General features: G+C 60.6%; 1 protein-coding gene across 1 annotated transcript in view; it reads right to left on the bottom strand.

The window, feature by feature from the left end:
* Window positions 1-2,690: 2,690 nt before the first annotated feature.
* PIK3R5 (phosphoinositide-3-kinase regulatory subunit 5) overlaps window positions 2,691-10,561 on the bottom strand; it is a 40,323-nt gene continuing 32,452 nt past the window's right edge. Inside the window, exons 11-20 of the mRNA XM_039703737.1 lie at window positions 10,363-10,561; window positions 10,117-10,279; window positions 9,802-9,927; window positions 9,483-9,608; window positions 8,678-8,771; window positions 6,904-6,980; window positions 6,289-6,382; window positions 4,971-5,053; window positions 4,687-4,796; window positions 2,691-4,133 (exon numbers count right to left, since the gene is read on the bottom strand). Of these exons, the coding sequence (XP_039559671.1) occupies window positions 3,992-4,133; window positions 4,687-4,796; window positions 4,971-5,053; window positions 6,289-6,382; window positions 6,904-6,980; window positions 8,678-8,771; window positions 9,483-9,608; window positions 9,802-9,927; window positions 10,117-10,279; window positions 10,363-10,561 (1,214 nt within the window). The 3' untranslated portion in view covers window positions 2,691-3,991. The remainder of the gene's footprint in view (window positions 4,134-4,686; window positions 4,797-4,970; window positions 5,054-6,288; window positions 6,383-6,903; window positions 6,981-8,677; window positions 8,772-9,482; window positions 9,609-9,801; window positions 9,928-10,116; window positions 10,280-10,362) is intronic.

The raw sequence follows: 10,561 nt of genomic DNA, 5'->3' as shown, positions 1-10,561 counted from the left end.
ATGAGCCCCCATCGGGTACCCAGAGCGGGGTCGGAGGTGCCGGGCTTTGCTGGAGGAGTGGGTTGGGGAAGAAAATCCTTCCGGAGGGAGCTTGGGGGCTGCAGCTGGCGCTGCACCACTTCCCATTCCTTTTGCTCGAGGGAAAGCCTTCGGTACCGCTCCGTACCTGGGCCCCAGGTTTAAAAATAACCTCCTTCCTTCCTGAGCGGACAGAACGGCCGCAGGAGGCAGCTCAGGCTGCCGGCGTCCCTCGCCCTCAGCTCCCTCTCGCTGCTGCCAAGCCCCCATCCCCTTCCCCAGCCCGGCCGGAGCCGCCCCGGGGCAGGAAGGCTCCGGGAGCAGCAGCAGCAGCGGAACCATCCTCGTTCCTCGTTCCCTGCCCTGCGCTCCTCCCGGCGCTCCCTGCACCAGGACCCGGGCATACGCGGGGCGCTCCTTTGTCCCTGCCAGGGTCACAGTCAGCGCCTTCAAGAGCCCAGGTGAGGGTTTGAGCTCAGTAGAGCCCTGTCCCGAGCCTGTCCTCCTGTCCTGCTGCCGCCTCTGTGTGTCCCTCCTCAGCAGGAGCTTCCCAGCGTGCAGGAGCTGTGGCACGGGCAGGAGCTGCCACGCTCTCGTGTTTGCCATGCAAATTCCAGCGGGAAGAGGCCCTGGCAGGGCTGGGGCTGGCCCCACACGTTGCATGGGATGAGAGGAGGGGCCCGGGCTCTGGCTTTGCTGCACTGCCCTCTTGCCCCAGAGGATTTGCACTCCTCCCCTCCCCGCTGGGCACTGCAGGCCCCAAGCCTTCACCACCCCCTGTCTGGCCCCAGAACTGGGCTCCATTCCCTGCACAGGGAAAGGGGAGGGCTCTGCCCACAGCACACACCCCGCACCTGCTCATTGCCACCAAGCTCAGGATCCAAAGCCCAAAATCCATTGCACTGAAGGGTCCTGCTGGGACCCTCCAGCCTCACCCTACCCCTTCCCCTCCTCTTCCCACCTCTGTCACAGCACCATTAACTCTCCTCCTGCTGAGGGGCCTCAGCCTTGTGGCAGCCCATGGAAGGGGCACAAAGAGGTTGTTCCCCACATTTTCTGATGTCATGAAACACCAAAACACAGCAGACAGGAAGGCTCAGAGCAGCACAGGGAACTGCCAAATTCCCCCAGATAACATCAGCTCCTGGCCACAGGGAGAGGAAGAGCCAGGTATGACCCTGCTCACACAAAGCCTTCAGTCAGAAGAGTGGGGGGAAAAAGGGAAGAACCAAACTGAAGCAGAGAAAGAACCTCTTGTGTGGCAGGCCAGGCACAAAGCAACCCTTTGTCCCTGCAAACACTGTGCTCTGGGATTTATAGGTATTTTGGAGCCCTACCTGGTCATGGGTGGGGTGCAGGAGGTTTTGAAGCAGTTGGAATCTTCCTCACATGGAAAAACTCTGTCTCCTGAAGTGATCTCCTGAGGGCTGGAGCCCCTCTGCTCTGGAGCCAGGCTGGCAGAGCTGGGGGTGCTACCCTGGAGAGGAGAAGTTCCAGGAGAGCTCGGAGCCCCTGCCAGGGCCTGGGGGGCTCCAGGAGAGCTGGAGAGGGACTGGGGACAAGGGATGGGGGACAGGACACAGGGAATGGCTCCCACTGCCAGAGGGCAGGGATGGGTGGGAGATTGGGAATGAGGAATTCTTCCTGGCAGGGTGGGCAGGCCCTGGCACAGGTGCCCAGAGCAGCTGGGGCAGTGCCAGGGGGCAGTGCTAGTGGAGCAGCGGGCAGGGCCGGGGCTGTTTCTCCTCCTCCTCCTCCTCTGACGCTGGGTTCCTATTTCGGGCACTGCCAGGGCAGCCCGGGCCCGCTCCCTGCCTTGCTGTTCAGGAGCCCTTGGCTTTCCCCGCTCTCCATCCTCCCGAGGCTGCTTTGGCCGCGGAGCTGAGGGGCACCGGGGGCAGCACAGGGCTTTGGCCAAGGTCAGGAGCTGCCCGAGCGCCACTGCCACCTGCAGGGAAAGCTGCCCTGGCAGGCACCCCAGCCCAGTCCAGCCCAGCCCAGCCCGGCACAGCCCGGCACAGCCCAGCCCAGCCCGGCACAGCCCAGCCCCAGCTCCAACCCCAGCCCAGCCCAGCTCCCGTGATTTCCACACTTTGGAAGGGAACAGGTCTCAAACCAAACACGTCTGATGTTGTGGCTCTATTTCCTACCCTGGCCTCAGCCCAGTTCTATTTCTAGTCCAGCTCCTGCAAATATAGAAGATGAGGGGATCTGGGGAGAGGGAAAGCCAGGCTGACCCTGGTGCCATTGAAGTTGCCTTTTCCATTTCTGTAAACTGAGTCATCTCCAATACGCCCTGTTTGTTTTTTTCCTTGAATAAATAATCATACTAAGGGGATAAAAAGATGGCAATAATAAACCATAGAGCATTCAAGTCTGGGCAGCACCTCAGGATGTCCTGTGAGGGTGGAAAACACCATTTCACTGATAAAGACTGCACAGGTTCTACCTGCAGGTTGATCCCTGGTCACCCACCTGTGAGCAGGACACTCTGGAGCACCTGAAGGGAAAATCCTGGTGCTGTGCTGGGTGCTGGAATTGTCTTTGCCAATGACTCTGAGCCTTTTCCTGCTCCCAGGCCAGCACCTCTGGGGACACTTGGAGCCTCCTCCCCTGCCTCCCACCCACCCAGCAATTCCTCGACCCAAACACTGCTCCTGTACTGGAAATAAATCAACATTTAATATTTTACAATTACTTTAAAAGTCCTCTGCACAGTATTTTACAGATCAGCACAGACTTTACACAGATTTACTGAGGCTACACAAACGTACAAAACCCACCCCAAAGAACCCTGGAATTCTCTCATTTCCAGAAAGCATCAGAGGCCAGAACCTTCACCAGGAGTATGAGTCCCTGGAGTCTGGGCTTGGTTTTCTCTGTGGGATGGGAATTCTCCTCTCCAGGACTGCTGCAGGGCCAGCTGAACCCAGAGGGATTTCTGTCCTGGCACGGATTTGGCCACGGATCCCAGGACCCCAAGAGCAGTGTCTGACAGGACAGGGGCTGGTTTAAAACCCTGAACAGGAGCAACCACCTGCCAAATCCCAGCCCCACTGGGGAGAGCACACCTCAAACCTGCTGGGGAAGGCAAAGTCAGAGAGAAAACCCTTTGGGGCCCCCGTGCTCAGCCCTGGGCCCAGGGCAAGCCGTCCCCAGCAATGGCCCAGTGGGACAGGAGGTGTCCAGCAGGGCAGGGAGCAGAGCCGGGGCACAGGAGGGGTCCCAGCAGGGATGGGGGATCCAGCAGACACAGAGACCCTGAGCCCCAGGAGCTCTGCCCTCGCCCTGGCAGGCTGAGACTCAAGTGACACTGCTGCTGTGCCACCAGGCCTGGGGACAGTGCCAAGAGCTCCCAGGTCCTTTTCCTGCAGGATCAGGGGACCCCCTGGACTGACCCCACTGCAGCTGACCCTGCAGCCCCCAGCAGTGCCAGGGGTCCCTTCCAGACCCATGCAGGGAACACGGAACACTGGGAGGGAGCTCCTTTGAGCCAGCAATGAGCTCGTGTGCTGCTAGCACTGCTACAATCCCCAAAACCCGCCCAGAAACAGCCCGAGGCTTTTCCAGTCTTTGCTCATAGGGTCAGATTACCCATAAATATCCCCAAATATTGCACTTTTCTGTACCTACAGCCTTGCAGAGAGGGGAAGGAGGTTGGAATGTTTGTAAGAGATCTCAAACCCTGCTGTCACTTGCAGGTGTCACTCAGTGGGTTTGGAGCTGGGTCCCTCTCCAGCAAATGTCACAGGAGATGCCCAGGAAGCAGCTGAGGAGCCCCCAGAGCCAGCAGAGCACAAAAATCCCATTCCTGAGCAGGGGCTGGGCCTGGAGCAGGAGCAGCTCAGCCCCCACACTGAGCACAGTGACCCCCCAGTGCAGGAGCTCGTGGACAGCAGGGCTGGGTGTCCTCTTCCTTCTCCTGAGCCTGGACTGGTGTGGGCAGAGCCTGCTCTGGAGGGACGCGGCTCCTCTAGGGCAGTGCCCCACTGAAGGTGGCAATGGGCAAACACAGCAGGGAGTGGAACTCGGAGGGGTCCTGGGCAGCCACGGGGGACCCCCTCGGTGCCAGGGGGTCACAGTCCCTGGGCTTGTAGCACACGGAGACCTCACACCTGCGGGGCAACAGCAGGAAACCACCTCTGAGTGGGGTGGGGGTGAGAACCCTCGGGACAGCGGGAACGGGGCTGAGAACCCAGTGGGAATGGGAATGGGGCTGAGAACCCAGCGGGAATGGGAATGGGGCTGAGAACCCAGTGGGAATGGGGCTGAGAACCCAGCGGGAATGGGAATGGGGCTGAGAACCCAGCGGGAATGGGGCTGAGAACCCAGCGGGAATGGGGCTGAGAACCCAGTGGGAATGGGGCTGAGAACCCAGTGGGAATGGGGCTGAGAACCCAGCGGGAATGGGAATGGGAATGGGGCTGAGAGCCCAGCGGGAATGGGGCTGAGAACCCATCAGGAATGGGAATGGGAACGGGGCTGGGAACCCAGCGGGAATGGGAATGGGGCTGAGCACCCTTGGGGCAGTGGGAATGGGACTGAGAACCCAGCAGGAACAGGGCTGTGGGATCTGAGCAGGAGCATCCATCCAAGCCGAGCTCAGAGCCTGGGGCTAGGATTCATGGGTCAGGATGCTCCATCTCCAGCCCTGGCTGCAGCTCCCACCTGGTCACGCTCTGCAGGATCTTCTGCTCATCCTGGTCCAGGCACACGGCGAAGGAGGACTGGACCCCGATGATCTGCACCTTGTCCACCTTGATCTGGGACACGCTGATCTGCTGAGAGGAAAGGCTGGAGTGAGGGAGCTGCTGCCTCAGTGCTTCCCCAGGGCTGGGCAGGGGGCTGGGCAGGGGGCTGGGGCAGCAGCAAGGGGATGCCCCAGGAGCTGCTCCCTGCAGCCCTGCTCCCCCCCATCTCCCCCAGTGTAAGAGCTCCAGGGCTGCACTTACCTGATTGAAGCTTTTCTTGGACTTGGAGTTCTGCCTCTTGACCACCTCGGTCATGGTTAGGTTCAGACATTCTGTCTTCGAGGCTGCAAGAGAAGGAAGCTGCCATGGCCTGGGGCTCTGCTGGAACCCTGCACTGCTCAGAGCACCCCGAGCTGGAGCTCCAGCAGGATCCCAGGGCTGGGGGAGGCACTGCAGCCCCAGCTCTCCTCCCCTCCCGCTCAATGTCCTCTGCAGCTCCAGCTGCTTTCCAGACACAGCGGGACAGAACATTCAACCACCCGGGCTGCAAACAGGAGAAAATCCATTGCCCATGGCCGTGAGGAAAGTCTGACTCTCCCCCCGTGGCCTCTCCTGAGCCCACCCGGAGACGCCTCCGGTGCCTGGAATGACAGTGACACCCCGTGGTCAAACTGCGGAACGGGAACACCTCCGGGTCCGGGGGTCGGGTCCTCTTGGAAGGACGGAGAGGTTCTCCCCAGAGCGCAGCCCTGAACTGGAGCAGGAACAGCCAACGCAGCACTCGGGGGGGTGAGAAACCCATTCCTGGTGCTTTTCTCCCAGGACTGGCTGCACGGGTGGGGAGGGGCAGGAGGGACAGGGGGGAGCTCCAGGGAGCATGAGGGATGTCTCCTGTTTGGTACAACACCGTTCCCCTGGTTATCCTGCTGACAAACACCTGCCAGGCACCAGGCACGCGAGGAAAAAGGACCTAAACCCCCTCAGCTGGCTCAGGACTGGACGTGTCTGGTGGCCACACCAGCAGCTCTTAAACAAGAGCCAACCAAAACCACCACGGACCCAGAGCCTCGGAGCCTTTCAGAGGCTCAAAGCCTGATTAATTGGAAACCTGATTAGAACAAAGGCTCCTGAGGCCAAGGCAGGTGTCTGGGAGCTGTGTCTGAGCTGCAGGAGGGGAACCAGGCTGCAGCAGCAGCTGAGGGAAGCACGTGGGGCAGGCTGCTGTGGGTGCAGGACGAGCACCCGGCCCTGCTTCACCTGAGGAGTTCTCCCTGCTGCTCCTCCTTGCTAAGTGTTGTTCTGGAGAGCATCACTCTCCTGTGCTTGAGCCATCCCAGCCCCAGCCCTAGTGGGTGTCTGTCCAGCCGGAAGCTTTGGGACAGTGGGACAGGACATGTCCTCTGTCCCTGAGCTGGTGCTGAGGGCTGGCACACTCCCAAGGCCCACAGCACAGCTGAGGGAACAGCAGGGACTGCCACGTGTCCGCGGCACTCTCACCTCCCTCACTCCCAGCCAGGACATCCACACCATTCCCTCGCTCCCCAGTGCCCCCTCCCCTGGCACAGCCACCTGGACCCACCGAGCTCCTCGTGCCTCCTGCAGGCCTTGCTGAGGTTGACAGAGGTGCAGACCTTCTCCACGTCGTTCCAGTGACTCCTGCCACTGGCAGCAGTCTGCAGGGAGCAGCCAGAGCCCAGAGAGAGAAGCACACAATGGTTCAGCTTGGAAAAGCCCTTTCAGTCACATCCAGCTCTAAATCTAACCCTGCCGAGTCCTCAAGCACCAACCCCTCATCTTTAAGCATCCCCAGGGATGGCGACTCCACCACTGCCCTGCACAGCTGTGCCAGGGCTGGAAAGCCTTTTCAGTGAAGAAATATTGGAGAATATCCAATCTAAACTCCCCGTGGTGCAGCCTGAGGCTGTTCCCCCTCCTCCTGTCCCTGTTCCTGGGAGCAGAGCCTCCCCCCGGCTGTCCCCTCCTGGCAGGAGCTGTGCAGAGCCACAAGGGCCCCCCTGAGCCTCCTTTTCTCCAGGCTGAGCCCCTTCCCAGCTCCCTCAGCCTCTCCTGGGGCTCCAGCCCCTTCCCAGCTCCGTTCCCTGCCCTGGACAGCTCCAGGCCCTCCATGTCCTTGCCATGAGTGTCCCAGAGCTGTGCCCAGCTCTGGAGATGCCCCAGCAGGGCCAGCACAGACCTTGCTGTATGCAATCTGTAGTGTCAGTGGGATGGCTTCCCTGTCCCCATCTATTCCCAGCCTTTTGCTGCCAGGACCTGCAGGAAACAAGGAGAAAAAAAAAAAATCACCCGGGGGCTTTTCATCCGCAGCCTTCCCTGGCTGCTGGCACAGCAGCACTCCCAGGACTGCGGAAAGGGGAACAGGGCTGAGCACAGCTGTGGGGCAAAACGGCAGAAAGCAGAGAATCCAGAGAGGAATCACAACACAAAACCCTGTGCAGAACTGAAGGTGGCTCTGGCTGAGCCGGGGCAGAGGCTCAGAGCTCAGGGAGAGCACAGAGCAGTGGAGGCCACAGCCAGCTCGGCTTGTCCAGGCAGATTTCTGCCCGTTAATTAGCCTGAACGCTGGGTCTGACACTTTCCAACTGCTCTTTGTCCCCCTGGATGATTTTTTTGCAGCTGTGAAGCGGTGCCATGTAGGAGTGTAGGAGAATGCCCCCTAATGACAGAGTGGCAAATTAGCCTTTGTCCCTCAAAAAAGAAAAGAAGCCCAGAAGTTTCTCCCAACGATCAGGTGAAAAGCCACCTCATAGGACCCCAGAGACTTCACTAAAACTTGGGGTCACCTAATTGGATAGGAGCCAAAAAGTCCCGCCTGGGCCATAAGGCAGAAAAGGAGAGAACAAAAGGACCATGAGGCTTTTGTGAATGTGTTTTCTAGCAGGACCAGACCTCTGTACCTGGCTCGGATTTTCTGTTGATTATTTTGCCTTTTATTAAACCTTTCTGTTTCTAACACTGCAGCAGAAGCCATCCTGCTCATTCTTCGCCTCCAAAGGTAATAGCTAAGTTATCCTTGGTGCATTAGGTTCCCTTTTGAAAGCTCATAAAACCCTGGCTCGACAAAACAGAACCGAATAGTGCCAGACAATCCAAGGGGAAACATCGGGTCCAGCACTGGCGGATTCACAGGCTCTGCCCAAGCCTGGTTTGGGGAGCAGGGGGGCACACTGCATAAGGGGAATTCTAGGGCTCTGCTTTGAAGGACAAGCAGAGCTCACACCAAAGCAGCTGGTCAAAGGAGACACAAAAGGGGCAATAGACACAAAAGAGGGGGCACTAGTATTCCCCCCCTGTTTTGCTGTTTTTAGCTATAGTGCAATATATACAGCTGTGTATTTCTGGTGCAGTGCTGGGGCTGGCCATGAGGTGTCTGTGTGAGCTGCCCTCAGCACAGCAGCCGGGCTGGCTGCCCCGAGGAACTGCAGCCACACGGCCCTGCCGCTGCTTCTGCTCTCTTAACACCACTAACCTTGTAAATTCCTAACATAAAAGCACAAAAAATGACACCCGGAAGGCTCCAAGCACACACACAGACCTGGCTTTGCCCAGTAAAACAAGGAGATGAAAAGAGGGATTTTATCAGTGACACTCCTGGACAAAGCACAGGGAGCAAGCAGTAACAAGGAGAGATAAAGAGCTGCATTTGGCAGGTGTGATGGGAGGAAGGAAACAGCCTTGGAGGTGTTTTATTGTAAATCCATTCTCCAGTTCAGAGCAGCACAAACAATCAGGCTTTGCCATGGTTTCACTCCCGGAGGGAATACACAGTGGAATGTTTCTCTCCCAAAGCATGAAGAGCTGTCTGGATCCTCACTCAGAGACCTCCTGCAGCCCATGCTAGGGGCCCCCCGCCCCCGCCGAGGGCGGGGCGCGGCCCCTCCCCTCCCCTCCCCTCCCCTCCCCCATTTCAGACCCCCAGGGCAGGTGGGGGTGCAGGGGCAGCCACAGACCTGAGGCCTTGATGGCCCTCGTGGCTGCTGAGTGCCCCAGCTCCAGGGAGTGGATGAAGACCTCGGTCCTCTTCTCGCCCCCGATGAAGGTGAGCTGCCGGGGGGACAGGAGGGGACACGCGGGGGTGAGGGGACCCAGCCTGGCCAGGCAGCCTGCACCCCTCCCAGTCCTCAGGAAATGGACCTTCCATGTTCCCAAAGCACCTTCCAGCAGCCTGGGGTGGTGCCTGCCTTTGGCTGGACTTCCGAGTGAGCAGATCCCCAAACCAACCCAACCCCTCCTTTTCACTTGGAACTCCACTGGGAAAAAGCCCAGTGAGCCAACAGCAGGGTCTGGGGACTGCTTTGGGAGCACCAATCCGTGTGGTTCTGCTCACCAAGCCCTGACGGGTCCCCAGGCACAGCCCCAAAGCAGGGGCTGCAGCCCCGAATTCAGCCTTCCCCACCACGCCTGCCCGGGCACAGTGGGGTGTGGAAAAGTCGCCTCAGGGAGGGGTTTGCTTTGGGAAGCAGAGCTCTGGAGAGATTCCAGCGGTGTGGAAAAGCTGGCAGCACTGCCAGGCACTGCTTTGTGCATGGGGAAACGTACTGGGGTGGAAAACTGCCCGTGGGACTTGGTGGTCAGGGCAGGAGCTGCTCTCAGTGCTGGGCCAGGAGCATCAGCCAGGGCACAATGCACACCCAGGGGACCAGAGGGGAGCGAGCTCTGCCCCGGCACCACGGGGTGGCTGTGCCTCACCCGGTGCTCCACGGGCAGCTCCTGGCCCTGGCACAGGCAGAGGCACCCTGCTTTCCCTCTGCCCACCTCGGTCTGGTAGAGCTGCAGCAGCACGGGGCGCGTGGCCAGGCGGCAGTAGTAGAGGATCATGTCTGCCAGGATGGGCAGCTGCTCCTGGGCGTCCTCCTGGGGCTCAGCCTCGGCCTTGGCACACTGGGGCGGCAGAGTGGGTCAGAAGGGTGACGGGGCAGGTGGCACCTGCAGCCACAGCTGCCCACCCACCTCCTGCTGCCCGCCGGGAGCCCCTCCTCCAGCTCGTGTCCCTGTGGCACGGCAGAAGGGTCTCCAGAGAGCTCCCAGGGAAGGGGAAGGGGCACACCCCACCCTGCCCGTGGCACACACGCACCTGGCACAGGACGCCCATGGGCAGGTTCATCAGCCCCAGGACGTTGCGCTCGTACCAGGGGTCCAGCAGGCCGAGGTAGTGGGAGATGTCGTTGGTGCTGCTCTCCGTCCCGGCCAGGGAGGGCTCCTGAGACCATCACAGACACATTTCATGAAAAATCATTTAGCCAGGGTCTTTGTCTGAAACGCAGAGTCAAGATTCTCATCTCTTCCCTCGCCCTGGGACCCTCGAACACAACCACAAGACTTTGGGGGTCACCCCGCGGGCCCCTCAGCCTGCCCCACCTCCCAGGACACTGGGGGAGAGCACACCCACCTGTGCCCGGGCCGGGGGCTCTCCCGGGGACGCCGAGGAGTGATGATGATGATGATGAAGCATCTGCGGGGTGGACGGAGCCACGCAGCTCCTCTTGACGGGCACGTAGAAGAACTGGAGCCTGAAGTGGCGCGTCAGGGAGGGGCAGGAGCTCTCCTGGAGCCTGGCGGGAGCGGAGGCTGAGCGGGCGGCCGGGCCGGGCCGGGCGGGCGCGGGCCCCGCTGGCCGGGGCTCACCCGGGCTCACCTGAGGCGGCTGTAGGCGCGGGCCAGCTTGCCCGAGATGCGGTCGGAGCCGAACACCACCACGCGCAGCGTGCCCGCCTTGGCCTCCTCGTGGCAGCTGAGGAAGGGGCGGCGGGGCAGCGCGGGGCTGCGGGGGGCGAGCGCGCCGGGGCCGTGCTGCGGCAGCGAGAGCGCGCGGCGGGAGCGCGCGGGGACGCGCG

Source organism: Passer montanus, unplaced genomic scaffold, assembly GCF_014805655.1.
Source record: "Passer montanus isolate IOZ18808 unplaced genomic scaffold, ASM1480565v1 scaffold168, whole genome shotgun sequence".
Taxonomy (NCBI): domain Eukaryota; kingdom Metazoa; phylum Chordata; class Aves; order Passeriformes; family Passeridae; genus Passer; species Passer montanus.
Note: the sequence above shows the minus strand (reverse complement) of the source record. Positions and strands in the feature narration are given on the sequence as shown.